This window comes from Tetrao urogallus (genome assembly GCF_951394365.1).
Source record: "Tetrao urogallus genome assembly, chromosome: 5".
NCBI classification, from domain to species: domain Eukaryota; kingdom Metazoa; phylum Chordata; class Aves; order Galliformes; family Phasianidae; genus Tetrao; species Tetrao urogallus.
In genome coordinates this window covers 50,388,759-50,406,364 of record NC_136818.1, presented here as the reverse complement: position 1 = coordinate 50,406,364, position 17,606 = coordinate 50,388,759, and the positions used below count along the sequence as shown (strand labels likewise).

The 17,606-nt window shown below is 36.9% G+C and overlaps 1 protein-coding gene across 3 annotated transcripts in view; it reads right to left on the bottom strand.

Moving 5' to 3' along the window:
• The window catches only part of CPEB3 (cytoplasmic polyadenylation element binding protein 3), a gene marked incomplete at both ends in the record, with an annotated part of 75,699 nt that overhangs the window by 21,054 nt on the left and 37,039 nt on the right, over positions 1-17,606 (bottom strand). Inside the window, 3 exons of one of the 3 annotated variants that reach the window (XM_079536195.1) lie at positions 3,017-3,106; positions 4,970-5,137; positions 9,611-9,634. In XM_079536195.1, coding sequence (XP_079392321.1) covers positions 3,017-3,106; positions 4,970-5,137; positions 9,611-9,634 — 282 coding nt within the window. The remainder of the gene's footprint in view (positions 1-3,016; positions 3,107-4,969; positions 5,138-9,610; positions 9,635-17,606) is intronic. The other 2 variants (XM_079536193.1, XM_079536194.1) reach the window with 2 other exon arrangements.

Below are 17,606 nucleotides of genomic sequence, written 5' to 3'. Positions count from 1 at the left end.
CACCAGCTAATAAATTAGCTAATATGTCTTGCCAGATCAAGACTGCATATCTGCAGTCTGACTTACCCACCAAACTAACCAGATAAAGCACCAGATAAAGGGAGGAGGGGAAAAAATTCATTAGACTGTAGTTTTATTTTAATCTGTCAGATTTCATGCCTGATCAGCTTAGACATGGCTAATAGCTCCTGCAGCCTTTTGTTCCTAGTCTTAAGGATATCTAGACAGTCCTCCTAACATAAAGCAACTAAATGGAATTCATCTACTGCAGCGTTGAACACATTTCACAAATTCATGCAATTATGAATAAGGCACAGCATTTTTCTTGAACAATAGATGCAGAAAGTCCATATCCGTATGCTCAGAACTGTAAGGGATGACATCACCTGCACTTAGATGGTAGTAATTCCTGATGAAATTGCCCCAGTGTGAAACTCTGCTGACTATGCTGACCCAATGGTATGATTCTATCTGCTTCAAGCCAGTAACTGAATGCTTATCAAAGCAAACAAAAAACAACTTTCATTCTAAGTCTAGGCATAGTCATTTGGCCTGACCTACAGAAATAAAGGAGTAATAAAAAAGCCTATCCATCAAAAGGCCACTAAAGTCCATCTGGAGGCGACAGCCTCTTTTCAGAAAGAGCAGGGTTCAACATTACTGCCAGTCAGGCATGTTCAAGTAGGTGGGAGAAGCCTCAGAGATCAGTTTTATTAACGTGTGAACAAAAATTAGCCTCCACATCATCCCACTGCATTCCCACAGTCCAGACAGCCTCTCTTTTTTTTTTTATTACTATTATTTTTATTTTGGACAGATTTTCCATCTGAAATAACCCTACTGAAATTGTCAGAAATTCTACAGGTTAATAATGTGACATGGAAGGAAAGAGGTAGAAAAAAGGGAGAAAACATCTGAAATCACTACTATTTGACAGCTGGATGTCACTGAATGTTGTGCAAAAGCATAACTTCAAGCATCTCTTTCCATTTCATTTAATTTTTTTTTTTAAATAAGTGCCAGATAATAAAGGAGAACAGCCTAAAATAAAACAAGTCTAAACAAATAAATACTGTGTTTTAATTCTAAAGGAGCCTCTATGGAAAAACAGAAATAGAGGCATTTTATTGCAGTGCTTCTTTCAATGATTCCATAATACCCTTGCAAGAGGAGTATTCTTTATCTTTAAAATAGATGCAAAAGATCTGAAAAAAAAATACAACAGGCGTTCAAACCTGGCTTCTGACTCCTGGTCTTTTACGCAGACGCCCCAGCACAGAACCGCAGTCAGTTACGTACATTCAACCAACCAAGCTCAGTACAGCTCTTGAGAGAACCTCAAAGACAGGAATGCAGGATGCATAACGCTGCAGTCCTGATTGATAACTAAGAAGTTAGTTATAAATAAATCTGGAACAGTTGGGATTGACTGTTGTTTAGCACTTTCAGACAGACATTCAGGGCAACTGGCAGGGGCTTTGAAAGCCGTTTCCTATATTAGAATAATGACAAAAATAGAAGTGAGCCTGCATTCCCTTGTCTTCTGCTAAAATAGATCTTACTCGAAAACATTTTCACAGGTTTGTTGAGGCATAACTAGTCCAGTGTCACATACAGAACAAACTCAACAATAATTGGAAGTCCCATGTTGATCTGCCTTAAATAGTTACTGAATTAATGAGAACTAAAACTGTAGCGGAGAGAACCAAGAGATATTAGGGACAAGGAGAAACTTGCTTTATTATATTACTGTTCTTTAAACTTTCCAGTGAAAGTGCAAAAAAAAAAAAAAAAAAAAAAAGCATATTTTACTAACTGTTCTTAAGAACATGTGCTTTATTCATGTATTTATTAATTCAGAAAGAGATGTTGCATAAAAACTCCTGACAGCAAGGCTGAGTTGTGAGAATGGGACAGGAAAGACACAGCATGTATGTTTTGTTGTTCTGTTTTAAAGTGCCCCAAATGCTGTTTACAGAACAAGCCTTTGTACGGAGCTATCTTGCCTCCAGCATTCAAGATTCCACAGAAGCTGTTCATTACTTGTCTGTTACAATCAAAACCATATCTATGGAAATGTTGCAGGATTAGCTAGTTCAGTGACCAAGTAGCCCGCTCTTCTGCTAAGATAATCAGTGGCCTTAACGAGCCATTAAGAACTTCGAGATCCAGTGAGAGTAGAAAATCTTAATGTATAGATCAGAAATTTTGTGCCTAATTTTATGCTGCAGTTTTAGATCATGCATGAACTCCCAAACTATACGCAAGAGGCAAGTGTGATTGAGCATAGACTGTATGGTATAAAAATATAATCACAGCAGAAGATACAGTACAGAGCAATCGAGTTTAACCAAGCAACTCTCCCAGCCAGATTTTCCATAAACCCTAAATAAGTTGGCGTAGCATTTTGCTGATGGGTGTGAAAAAGCCCCACCTGCTTAACTCTAAGCCACTCTGAAACGAATCAGTTCCGGCCTAGCAGCTCTGTGATCATGGTGCCTGACACCTGCCCAAGCTGAAGACTTCATCTCTTAGTAGAATTCATTGCTGTAGCTCAGCAGCAGCAAACCCTGCTGCAAACCTTTTGGTTCTGAGCAGGATCACAGCTTCCTGGGTCAGCATGCACGCTAAGTAGGCTCATGCATCTTGGCAAAATACTGTGCATACAGTTCACCAACGACTTCTGGCCATGACAAATCATATTCTATTATTTTTATGGTTTCAACAATAAACAAACCACAACAGAATTAGGAAATTTCAAAAACTTTCCTTCTAAACTAAGCCTAGTATAAGTTAAACACTGAATTAAGGACTCCGTGCTTGCTGAAATACAAGGCTACATTTCATTCACTGAATCGCTCTTTTTTTCCATCATGGTAACTGCTGAAAATACACTTGTTGAAAGAGCAAATTCATCACTGATAATCAAATCCTTTCTTTTTAATAGATTGCCATATTGTAGACATAATTTCCTTTTACCAGAACAGCCTGCATAAATATATTTTAAGCTAATTACCTTTAGGTGGAAAATATGACTTGCTTTCAGCTTTGTGAGGCCAGTCCACCACAAGAGGTCCAAATCTACGAAAGCTGGCAGTGATCTCATCTACAAAAAACAAATGAGGCACCTTAGAGAAAGACTGAAGACTGACAGTGGCAAGGTAAGCATTTCTATTTTAAAAGTCCATTTTCTGTTCCTATCAAGAACAACAAAAACTGCAATACTGTACATTGATAATGCCTAAATGTTCTTTTAGTTCTGCAATATACATGGCTGCTTAAAAAAGGAACTTTGCATTCCACTAATACAAGTCTGCATTTAATCCTGCTGCAAACATGATCTATCAAAAGTGAATATGCTTCAGCTGTGGTCTACATCTAATTATAGCCACAATGCAGGGTCAGATGCTGCCACATGGGGACTGATAGAGAAGCTAAGTGTCTGCATGGCCACTCCTTGCAGCAGCACGATCTAGAAAGCAGGCTGCATCAGGCCATGTGTCTGTGGGGACTTCACCCCCACAGTCCCCTTGGAAAATCTGCCCTGAATCACCACGTTTGTTTGTGTTGTTGTTGTTGTTTTAAAGTATCAGTTTAAAAACACCAGAAAGCAAACATCTGAAACCATCCCTGAAACTATCCTATAGAACAATTTTTATTTAAAGAAAATTCTTTTTTTCCCTCTAATTCGTTCAAGTTTTTAAAATATATATAACTTTTCAATGCGTTTATGCATTTTAAAGGAAGTAGGAATTTAGAGTTATAGCTAATGCAATGCTAAATAGATCAGAGCAACTCATCAGAAAGAAAGGTTGGAAAAAAAAGAAAAAAAGCAGCGGTTTTCCAAATTCTTGGTTGCTATTTGAGATGCATCCAGATCACCTGATCCCCATGAGCTGCGTGTTAAATTTTTCAAGCAACAAGAGACACAAAACACAGAACACACAGATCAGAAGCTTAAGGAAGATGATGTTACTAGAGTCAATCTCTCATGTATGAGGGTAATAGCTCCCAAGCAGCCATGTTTCTTATTTCCTCTCAGGACAGGCTGGGCATATATTTCAAATCTGAAGTGTCCCAGCAGTGGTCACATCAGTTGTACCTGCTGGCCTGCTGCTGCTTGTATTTGGAGACTCTGATGACCCAGCTGTCCCCGTACCAACAACTCTGCAACTGGTGATGTGATGTGGGAACTGTATTTGTAGCTGTTTGTGAACCATTCATTGGCAATCCAGCTTATTTTTATTTCTTTTAACTGAAATTGCACCATAGTTTATTCTTCAGATTTAGTAGTGATGAGATTCAAAGATTCCTCCCTTTAAGGCATCCTTGAATGTCCTGTATATGCCAACTGAAGCTACGTAGTGATGGATTCCTGCTACAATATGAAAAATACACCCCAAACTGTAATGTTTTGGTTTCAGTCCGAATGTGCGTGTGTACATGCACGCAGAGTTAATATGGACTGAGAAAAAAACCTGACCACCCCTACTAAATGCTGGTTACTGTTGCAACCATATTAAATGCTCTACTTCTGTGAATTGAACACTACATATATGCTGCATAGGAAACCAATTTATTTTGATAAGTACTGCATTAACAAAGTCCATAAGTCAACAACTTCTATTAACACAGGAAATCCTACAGAGGACTGACAGTACCCACTGTTTTTCCTTTTTCCAGCTCTCCTATTTTACATGTGTGGGAACACATGCTACTAGTGCAGATTAAAAGACCTGCTATGCAGGCATTTCTGTCTTCATCTCCTCTAATCTGCAGTACAGAAGAATATCATGGGAATTCTCAGGTGTTGTGGGACAAAGTGAGGAGGATGTTTTAAATAACGCCACAAGTGCTACAAGTGATACACCTGGAAAAATGCATTTGTTGCTATGATAAAATGTCGTTTCCTAAGTAACTATATGAAAGCCAACTCCCATATCTCACCAATGTAACTTATTCACAGTACCTTCATCAATGTCAGGAGGAAGACCTCCAACAAACACCTTTCTAGAATAGCGTTCCACTCTTTCACCATTCTGACAGCGTGTTGGAGAGCTGAGACCCGATGATAAAGACTGATCACCGTGGCTGTCGTCTAGGAAGCCATCTTCAAAAGGAAAGAGTGAAGACCGACCTGTAACAGATTTTGTAGTATCTGTAGTTAAAGCTATTTCCTGGACAATTAAATATTTCAGTAAAAACTTACAATTTCCATTTCTAAAACACCGTTTTGCTTCTAAGAGAATTTCTAATGAGAAGTCTAACCAAGCAATCAGTTATTTAGATGATATTCATTGGTGTCACTCCTATTTTTTCAAATCTGTAACTATGTTATTCTTAGAAGACAATAAACTTAATTTAGTTTAAAGCAGAAACTCTTGGGAATGAAAATGGAAGCCAACAAGTTGTCCGCAGAAACTGTCATAGCTGCAGAAAGCACCTTTGAACACTTCAAGCCAATCCTTTTTGATTTAAGAGCTTCCATAGCAGATCTCAAAGAAACGAGTCAAAAATGCAGATCACTTAAGCCATGGCACTGCAGGGCAGGATGGCCTCCTTCAGAATGCTTGACAGTATCCTAACCTCAAGAGCTGCATTGCTTTCTCCTTGAGTGAGTGGAGGCAAATTTCTGAGCAGGGGGCAAACAGCAAAATAAACACAGAAAAGCTCTGAGTAGTGGATGTTAAGCGCGTAGGTGAAGCAAACAGCTTAGCTAACAAGATAAGAATTTTTAAAAGACTTATTAAATAAAACACAAACGCACTAAAAAAAAAAAGTTGTTAGCTACGTCAGTGTCAAATTGTTACTCAGTATTAAAATACACTTTCAGTAAATGAATGAACAGAAAGCAACACAAATGACTTCTATTCGGTTATTCGATGAAAAGTGAATTATTGTGATCACCTGATTCAAATAACTTGTTGCTACTATTACCAAAGTATACGCACCTTATCTTAAGAACAGATTTATTAACCCAGAAAATAGAAGATATTCAAAATAGCCTTAGAATTTAATTTCCTATACTTGAGTTGAAAAATAAATCCTGTAAAGTGGAAAGATGTATAAATGGGAACCTCATCTCAACTCTGAAGAAACTACTTGTTCCCTCATATCATGTAGGATTGCTCCCAGGGACAGAATTAAAATTAATTGATACAAACAGTTTATAGAGGGGTTAACTATAAATATAAATCGCAGGAAAAATAAATTACATGGTAATTGATCACACGAAATTGACTTCTAGGAACACCCAAAGAAGAGGAAGCTACAGCACACAGAAGTAAAGGGAGGAAAACCAGGGGCAAGGTGGAAAACAAAGACACGCAGACTGACACTAGTCAGAAAAAAATGTATATACTGAAATGATCAGTAATAGAGCCTTGAATAGTAAAGGCTACATTACAAAAAGAAGCAGCAAACCTACATATAAGGAACAAGATAAACAACCAACAGAAAAGATGTTCTGACTGACACAAAGCATGAGCTTCAATTTTTATGTAGGAAGAACACATTGAAGGCAGAACATTGGCAAAGAACACAAATGCAAAAATCCACAGAGGTAAAAATCCTACTGTGCTTTTAAGCACCAATATAGAAACAGGGCAAATGTCACAAACAGAGAAGGATTTAGAGATGCTACTCTTAAAGTCTAGCACAGCTGGCTGTCAGAAATGGCAGCTTTAGAGCATAAGCCAGAAAGGACTTGATAAATATTCTGGTAATGCATGGAGAGGTTATACACATATATGAATGTATGCATTTTAGCAGAAGAGAGAGCACATGAATGAGAGTAATAATAGGTAGAAGTAAACATGTAAGAAAATCAAATTATTTACAGACTAAATAATATTTTATTTCCCCCCACAAACATGCTTTCTTAAAAAAGATGGAAGTTCACACATTAAATGAATCAATATTTAGCTATTCAACTGAAATGCAGGTCCATTGAGGAGGCTGAATGAGAGCTGATTTCTGATGAAAATTGAACAAAATGCATAGTGGCTTAAAAGGCATGATGCCTCCTCTGATGGTCAGATGCTTGACAGTTCACAGGCACTATACTCAGATTAAGTGAATTCAAGAGATGATGACCTAAAGCTTTATAGTGAAGTATACAGTTAAGAGTATAAAGCAAGTATTTAATATAACAAAAGGCACAGAGAAAATGGAGTAGGGAACAATTGCTCAAGTACATTAAATACATAAATCCAAAGAAAGCCAAACTATGGAACCCATTACCACAGGCTTTTTAGGATGCTAAAAAGTTCCCATCATTTCTGAAAGAGGGAATGAGCAAGAACAGTGGAAAAACCCATCTTGGAGCATTAGCTATTGAAACATCACATCAGAAAACACCCAGGGCAAACCTCTATAGAGTATCATGGAAAAGCATTACTAAGTGCCCTGTTTTTATATGCCTGCAGCCCTTCCCTGGCACCTCTGAGTTGTCAAGGCAAGAGGAAAGACTTTCAATAGCTACTCTTACACCCATATCTGGAAAAAGTAAAATAAAATTTGAAAACCAGATACAGATCTTGTTTTCAGGATACGCAACTCAGCAACCTGAAGTGTGATTTCTACGGAAAAAAAAAAAAGCTCAGCTTAATTCACAAAGGAAACAAAGGATCAAGTAGAAAGCTGATAGGTTGCACCAACCCCCAAAATATTTCTGACAACACTCTTCCCACTGAAGATGCTTAGTCACAGTGACAGAGTGAAAGACTAATTAAGAGACTCCAGTATAATAAACATGAAATGAGTCCCTGCACAGACTTGCCTCTGAGTTCTCTGCATATTATTACTGCAATGCAAGTGGTAAAAGCAATGAATATGAGAACGTTTGATAAACAACACATCTTTTTTAAGCAGACAACTTAAGAAATGTGTGGTTCTTCAGGTTAAGAAAGCTCAAAACAACATTATGCAATTCAATATACTGAAAAAGCAGGGATATCAGAGAGGTTAATATTGTATGAGTAGGGCATGTCACAAAATCCCTAACACTGATGACGAGATGCACGCACACACACACACACACCTACTAGTTACCATAGAAAAGACAAATTCACATAGGCAACAATTATTATGGAGGGAAGCATGCATTTTAGCAGAGTAAAACAATCCTGAAAGTCCAGCGCATCCAGAACCTGTTTGCCTTGTTTTGTCATCACCACAATTTCTACAAAGAAGCCTACACTGAATTTTACAGCCTATCTTGCACGCATCACGATTACAATTGCCACATCACTTACATTTTGCTTCTACAAGTCAGCACAAGTTACTGGAAGTTAACAGTGCCCAGATGGTTTCCACCTCCCTTCCTACTTTGCTGCCATTTAATCAATCTGGAGACACATGGCACCATCCTATGCTCACGTGCATACAGAGCTTATGATATTTAATGTTTCAAGTACCATGAGAGCACCAAAGAAAAATATTAACGTGCTTTAGACACCGGATAACAATACTGTTCTCTGGAAGTAGGGAAAAATAGCAAGGTAAGTTTGTGGATAAAATCTAAGTTTTAAAAATACAAATCTCTGTTTACCTTTATCTATTAATTAAAAGCTAAACACCATCAGCTTCGAATCAAATCAGCTCCAATTTTATGTTAGAACCAGTACCAGTCCAGCCTACTATTTTAACCACACAAGTGCAAACTACTAGTTACTTAGAGGCTATTGGGTAACTCGTATGACTAGGTTTGTCCCCAAATTCTACACTGTGAAAAGGAGGCCTTCCAAGCAACGTCACGTGCATGGGTGCCACAGAACATATATATAAAAAAGGAGGGATCAAATGAAATGTAATGCCAAAGTACCCCAAACAGATGGCACTGTCCAATTCTAGCTGTAAAATGCCACAATCTTCACCATTATTTTCTCAGTTAATAAGTCAGTGTCGCTACAGCACAGTACATTAGAAAAATCTTTTTTGGTAATCAGCATGTTTGCTTCTGTCCACATTCATTAATCTCTCAGAATAAACATAAACACAGCTCTGTACAACATCTGTATAATGCTTTTCTAGGTGTTGCTTAAATGATGAAATATAGTTAAAACATCCTCAAATGTTTTTTTGTTTGTTTGTTTGTTTTAAATTTATTTCCTCTCTTGATTATCAGTATTCACCACTGAGGACAGTTATTAGTATTGGTATTCACAATGTTCTACCTAGGGTAAACTGATGCAGTTCCCAAGTGCAATCTTCAACAAAAGAAGTTTCATCCAAGAAAAAAACGTATGCTTGAGGTAATTCAATAAGTTCGCTAAACATTAAAAGTCTACAAAAAACATCTGAAAACAATCTTCATTTCTGGAACACCACACATTTAAAATCACAAATATGTGTCATGAAAAAGAATCTTAACATTTACCCATTCTCCAGTAGTAACAGCAACATACTGAGTTACCTGCTCAAATCATCGCTGCTTTAAGTTGTTATAAAAAGGGAGATGTTTTCAAAATGAAGAATATAAAATTGATTTATAAGAAGCAACTGATCAACCAAATACTGTTAAAATTGGTAACATTATCTTATCATAAGAGAACTAAATATTTACATCTCCCACTATTCAGCAAACAAAACATTTAGTAAATACTTTTACCTCTTCTCCGCCCATAGCTCCTGGCTGCATGTAAACACAGAAGAAAATTGTCGGTACAGCTGTCATTAGATTTAGCTCCAAAAGCAAAGAAAATGTAGCTTCTAAGTCTTCTTTTCCCCTCCCACCACAAAGAAGGAAAAGGCATTGAAAAGTGTGCAAAATGAAATTCAAACAACCCAAGACAAGAGAAAAAGTTTGAAGATGACACAGCCAGGGAAAAAAAAAACAAAAACAAAAAACCGCATACCTGCTGTGCAAGTTTTCTACACATCAAGATTAATTAAAAAAATCAGACACATAAGACTTACAGTACTACAGATGATTAATTTAGGATTATGTTTTTAAGAAGTAATACATTATCAACAGTAATCCTAATTAAAATAATTCATTTTGCATTTCATTAATTAGCTTGTGGACAATGTTTTCCAATTATGTTTCAAGTTAAATAATTAGCCATCTGCAAGTACTAAAATCCTACTACCAAAACCATATGAACTCAATAGCCAGAATGTTCAGACTGATAGAAACAGATTGGCAAATTCATGAGAACCAAATGCAGCATTTCAACGAGCTATGCATCAATGGCAAATCTACAGCGTTGTACAAGCGCAGAAGCCACAAAGCTGTACAAAAAATTCACTACACAAGCACCATTTTTTCATTTGAACTTTTAGAATACCAGAAAATGACCTGGAAAACAGTGTCTTCCATATACAGAATTCAATGTAACAAAATATATATTTGGTCTTCAAAGGAAATCAAGCATGAAGGCCAGGGATCACGGAAGAGTTTTTCAACAGCAAGTGAGCTTAGATAACAGGAGGAAGAGTTGTTCCATCCCTCTTTTTAGTGAAATACTGCCTGCCTTCCTCCTCTCTCCCACTCCAACTCTTGCTTCTGCATTTAACACAATGCCTTCAGGTCCTCCCCTGCACATCCAAGCTTAAGCTGTGATTCTCTCCCAAGACCCCCTTAACCCACTTGATATCCAGCTTCTTCTCCTCCCTCTATATTCCAAGCATCCCCTACCCTCCCGTTCTTCCCATCTTTATATTTCCATCCACACAAATGCATGTCCTGAGATGTCCAACCATGCACATAGCTTTCTCTTCCTCCTCCTTGGCTCCCCCCTCTGCTGAACGAGCCCATGGCTGCCACCCTGGCAGCCCAAGGACCTGCCAGTAAAATCCTGCACAAGCAGTTCCTTCCTCAAGCCCCAAAGAAACGCAGCATTGGCAAACACACAACTGTGTCATCTCTCCTCATCATCCCAGCAGTCAGGCAATAAAAAAATAATTACCTGACTGCCTCATTAGAGGAATTACATAATAATAATAATAATAATAATAATAATAATAATAATAATAATAATAATTCAAGGCCCATGATGAGGAATTGTTTCAAAACTACTTTTTCCAAAAAAAGCCAAGAGTTACTCAGCTAGGCAACTAAGGGTTGTCAACATACCCTTTCATTTTTCATTTACACAGGATGAAAAATAAGGATGTGTAATTGGAGACAATTTAAAAATATCCATTTTGGCTATAACTAAGATCAGAGCACAACAGAATTAACAGAAGTAATGGTTCATGGGGTAAATTCCATAACACCTCCAGTTTGAGTAATAATTTTGGAAAATAAAATTTAGGAATTAATCTTGAAGTAAGATATTTGGGAACCAATAAGAAAACAATTGCACTATGAACAGACAATGAAATTATTAGTGTTATATATACATAAGGTTAATTTCTCTCTCAGTCAACTCCAAGAGTAAAAAAGATGGGGGGCTCCTGGCAGAGATGAAGCCTCTTCCGTACTCTGCTCCTTACACCAAACACAAACATCTTTTTGCACAGAAAACCAACTCCTTGAATGGTCCCAAAATTTAACACAGAAGTGTCATTTCCTAGGTGCCTCCTAGAATGTTACACACAAACACATTTTACCACATGCACCATGAGACAGCTGCAAGCAGATCCCAGCCAGTTGTGCACCTGCCTTGCACGACCACTGCTGGTCACTATTTCTCCCACCCTTTTGCAACTTTCTTCAGCTCTGACAGGCAGTGAGCTGCAGAGCCACCACATCCTAGAGTGCATCTACTCAAGGAACAACAGTCTTTTTTGTTTGTTTGTTTCCTGAAACTGTTAACCCATCTCGATTCCATGAGTTAATTGAACTTTACAAACATGAAATTGTATGCTAAGGAACGGAACTCTAAGCTTTTTACAGATGAGCAAAACAAACTCTCCAAACACCAATTAATGCAATGCAATTAAGTAAATATAGTGCTGTTGGGAATCTTGGAAGTCTGCAGCTAAGGATATCCACTGCTGCAACATATCAAAATGCAATGAACTGATATGTGGAAATTTTAACAGCATCTCAAGAAAAGCTATATGAAGTGGATGAAAAAGAGCTAGAAGGCTTCCATTTTTATAACTTTTATCTGGCAGTCAAAGGAGAGAGAATTCACTGCTGGCATAATAATGACTTTGCAAACTGAGATGAAGAGCTACAAAACTCTGAAGATAATATGGTTTATATGATGCATGACACACTGAAGCACATCCACAAAACACAGCCCTCAGAGTCTGAGCAAAAAGCCCCTGCCTATGGTCCTGGGAAGGCAGTGGAGCAGACATCCACAGTGCAGTAATGCCAGCAAGAGAAAAGGGATAAGGACAAGGAAGTCACCCTTGTCCTTAAAAGTTAAGTTAAAAGTTACTCTTGCTCATTTAACATTCCTTCTGAAAACCAAGAACAACACAATCAAGCAAAGGAACATTTCATACCATATAACAACAAGAAAACTACCTTCACTCTTCTGCTCACTTCTTATGCTGGGAATAAGTTTGGGTTTATACTGTTGTTTATCTTGGAAAGTTCCAACTCAAAAAAGGACATTGTGTAATTTGTGTGATAAAAGCAAACCCTGTAAACAAACACCAGAATTGCACAAAAGGTTTCTGAGAATTATTTTTAGTAAGGCAGGTGTTCTGCAATTCATTTCTGAGATGAAACCAAGTGAAAAAGCTATAGAAAATAAAGGATTGATTAAAACATTCTCATCAACTACTCATTACCTAGTGCACATTAGAACATCAACAGAAATCATACAGCTCATCTAGAATACCTGTGAGAGCTGACATGCAATGCTCTACTGGCCAAGATCACTGATCCACGCAGATGAATGTTCTGTTTTCCCTAATGACACTAGAAAGAGCGTATTAGACTAGCCACTGTATGCTTTTCCTCCTGTTCCATTGGCATTTAAAGTAAATATGTTTAAAATGTTAGGGGGCACACTCTTGCCTGCTTCTAATATCTTCTTAGAAGTGTTTTGTTTACCATTTCTCGAATGCCTTTTTGATATTATATCTACTTTACACAGTTTCTGTGGCAGGAAGCTCCAGAAATGAACTACAGAAGCAATTCTTGAGCGTTTTTAAATGGACCTACTAGAAGTTTTACCAAGCGTTTTTCTAGTCCTAGACTTGTAGGATATGAAGAACAGCAGTTCCACATTCCCCTTCATTTGCCACCTTTGTGATTTTTGTAAGGATCCATTACATTCACCTTCAACATTCTTCTAACCAAACTGAATCATTTCAGCTTCTTCAGTCTCTTGGTAATTCAGTACAGTCACAGCAGAGATGCATTATAAGAAAGCATAGTTCTGAGATGCACAGAAAATTATATTCTAATAGTTAGTGATTGAGCTAATATGAAATAAGGAAGGAGCACAGTTAACAAAATAAAAGCGAACAAATGAATAAAAATCTAAACTTTCAAAAGGAATAAAGAAAACAGAAACAACAGTGGAACTGATGTTCATTATTAGGCTCATTAGCTTTTCCTGAGACTACAGAGAAAGTTTCCAAAACCCAAAGTTCAATGCTCTCACTGGTTTAATTTATTCCCATGGATGAGAGAAGCCATAAGAACATTTTTACACACACACACAAAAAAAAACTTATGCTTTTGGGTTCTTAATTGTTTATCATTCTGGTCTCAAGTCACTGCTAGCTGGTCTTGCTGTACTGTTATGAAGATGGTACTAGGCACTAGTCACAGCACAATTCAGCTATAAGTTACCAGAAAAAAAAAAAAAAAAAAACCAGCAGCACCTGGTGAAAATAAACATCAGTGATGACTATGTGGAAGTTTGACCTAGGAATGCTTACCATCTGAAGTGATTTAATTAAATGCTGACATAATACATAAGTACATGAAGACAAAACACTAACTTATATTTCAATATCCCTATAAACCAAGACTTTTAAGGTTAATAAACATTGGCAAAACCAAAACACCCTACTTGGGTAACATCTCCTATTTCCACACGACATGAAATCATCAGCTTCAAATGCTGGAGTGGATATTCAGTTACAAGTTCAATTTCTATGGCTTAGAAACTGATATTTAATAGAAACACATTTATGTTACTAACACTATCATCAAAAATTGTCCCTATAAAAACTCAAGTAGTTGTTCACCAATATTTAGCAGATCAGAAGCTTTCAACAGCTTTGTTATGGCCATATTAACAACTGGTGAGAAGAGACTCCTGGATAACCTTTTCAAATGCATCAAACCTTACTAAAAACTGATAACTTAAGTCTACAGGCAAGATCAAGTATTTCCAGTAGGCTCATAGAGGAGACAATCTTGCCAAATCAATTTGTCAGCTTGTCTTTTAACTCAGGTTCTAACAGCAATATAAAACTGACAAGCTGTGAAAGATCTTCACAGATTTCAACAGAGGCTGACCAAGTATTTTGGATTCCCTTGCAGAAATTTCTTTAAGTCAATTTGTTTGCTATAATGTACATAATACTTATTTACATGTTTCTGATTTTTAAAAAGCATCTACCATTCACCAACCAGTCTCAAATTACCTAGTGAAAAAACCATCATTGCAATTCCAGCAAGACAAGACAAGTTTCCACTGTTCACTTTGTCAGTCCATCCTGTTCTGTCTAATTGGTGAAGGCTATTCACAAACTGTTGTTAACACGTGAAAAAAAATCCCTGAATAAGAGGTAGGCAAGGTAGGTTCTATTTAAAAATTGGGCTTCTGTACAGATGGAAGCCTATGAAAGACAGCAGCTAAAGGTGAAACAGTGAGTAACAATTAATAGCAATCAAAGCAATAATATTATACACACATAAATGTAACTTAGAATTATTTTAACAATTTTACCACCTAAAATAGGAGGCAAGCTTGACAAGAACAGCTTGTATATAAGATGAGGCCAATGTTTAATAAAAACAGCATTAAGTTAATTATATAAAATACTATTCATCGATTACATTTCTGGATTTTAACTACATAAGCAGCTGACAAATGAACACTATCTGACAAAACTCAGTATGTGCACAAAAGTAGGGAAAACTAAGAACTATGTTTGAGAGAAAAGTATTCAGTTTAATTCACTGTATTAAATGTTGGCTTCCCTGCCGGATGTTTCTACTGATCTTTACATGTGCAGAAATCTATTTGCTTACAAATAAAGCCTTCTATATATTAAGTTGCCACCCTCAGACTATTCTCCCCATTTTGTTAGGGGTATTTAAAATTATTTTTACTTCTGCATGTTTGATTGTTGAAGAGCTGAATGATGATGAGCTTGTTTAAGAAAACAATTTTCTTCCACTTTCTTTGGCTGAAAAAGCTGTTGACAAAGAGCAAGATCTCCATCTTCCACTCCTTTTAAGGAGGTCTTCAAAAGAAAAAAAAATACAATGCAAATAATTAAGATTTTGGAATTGAGATGAACTTTTTATTTGAGAGTGGTTCAAATGATAGTTCTTAGTTTCCACTGATTGAGAGCTGGATGTGCAGACTGGTGTTGTGATAATGTAGTGGTATGACAGCCCCTTCTGGTTCACTTCTTTCCAATGACACACTGCAAATGATTGCTACAACAAATCTCTCTGTAAAGTATGTTAGCATACATATGCTACTGAATACCACCTTCACAATAATACAGTCCATATGCAAGCTGTATTCAGGTTTTTTCTTCAGAGACAGTTAGCAAGCAGGCATCTGTGCAGGAAAGAAGACTTTCCTATTTTCATTTCTTAGTTTTCATTTTAAAAGTAGATTAATGATAAAGCTCACATTTCTAACAGCCAAGCTGATGGAAACTTCTTTATATTGCTTCCAAACTACCAAACATTTCTGGACTGCAGTCCCATCTCTTCTAGCACCATATATAATGCTTTTGAAAAAGCCTGGCAAATCTTGATCATGAAATGCTGCAGAAACAGATGGCATGCACCCAAAATAGAGGATCACACGGTTGAAAGAAAACCTCACATTGGTGAGGTTTAGATGCAGGAAAAGTAGTGAGGAAAAAATAAGGTAGTACAGAGCTAGCAAGTGGAACTAAAAGGAAGAAAAGTAAAGAAATCTTCCCCTGTTACAAAGATACTTTGGCAATCACTGATAAGCAATAGTGCTCTTAGTGACAGCTAAATTAGGTCCTAGAAAATACAAATATATAGAAAGAAACTTGAAGGGAAAAGAAAAAGAAAAAATACCTTTTCTCTGCCTGCTTTTTTTCTTTTTAATTAAACAAATATAGAAGGAACTTTGATATAACTATAACTATCTTACAGTCCCCAGGGTAGCATCAAACCTAACCGTACAGCTGATTCCGAAAAAGGTAACAAGGTCATGTATGAAGTAACAGTCACACCCTCTGGGACTCTTATAGCACTGCTGTCTTTGCTGTGTCACACTTCCCATCATTCGTTTTCCCCTGCCATTAAAACAATTCTGATCTCTTAGATTAATAAGGATTGTAAAAACAGACCTAATGTAGCTCTCTCAGTGTCTTTTTTTTTTTTTCTATTATTCCTCATATGCAAATGAATCAGTAATTGATTGCAGCTTGATGTGACAATTGGGCTTAAGGTCAGAGAATTCCAATAGATAGATATCAAAATAGTCAGGACAGCCTGACACCTCTTAGAAGTCTGCTGCATATTTTCTGAGAATATAATATTCTCACTGCCAAAAAACTCCCTCTCTCTATACAAACCTAGTACACTGTCAACTAAAGATTTTGCAAGAGAAAAATAATTCAATAAACTTTCTATTCAGAAGAGTTCATTTCAAAGTATATGTATGTCACTGGCAGAAGATTAAATATACAGTGATATTTCAGCAAGCTTGTTATATCTAGATATGACATGTTTGGATGCATTGCATCAGAACACACAAAAAGAAAAGCACAATAGCTCTTAAGGAGACAAGACAATTGTAAGAAGACACTAGAAACATGAAAATACTTTGTTTTGCTTCCATTTTCTTTCATGGCTTGAAGATCTCCCCCCATAATTATTATTCATTGTAATAAATCTAAACAAACTCTATACATACACCTAAAAACGTGCCCTAAAGCACCATCTTAATATTTTAAAAGCTATTTTATTAGGGACAAATAGAACTAAATGGCAGAAATGAAAAGATAGTCAAATCACAAGCAAACAGCACCAGACCTCACAGACAATACATTTTTAGATAAGAATGAACATTGGTACCAGATGGAACATTTGAAGCCCAGCAGCACTGCAAAGTCACTGTGCATAGCAGCTTCAGGAAAAACAAAATCCCAGCACTTCAGAAGTGTGGGTTTATTTATTTATTTGAGGAAATGAGTGGGAAGGTGTTGGCTGTTTTTTGGTTGACGGGTATTTTTTGTTTGTTTTTCAATTACTTTTAGTCTAAATTCATTTTACAAAAGGTAGCTTTGTAACCCAGCAATACTGTGTTTCCTTAAACAAAGACAAGGAGTAATAGAATGCACACCACTCTCTTTTTCACCCTGTCTACTTCCCTTCCACTGAACTTGCTGGCTTTCCAGCGTTCACAAGAAGCTCTAAGGACAGCTCACCACCCAGCTGACAGGTAACTGTGTCCCCATGCTGACTGTTCAGTCCAAGTATAGCTAAATTCAAAAGGAGCATATGTTAATTCAAAGGA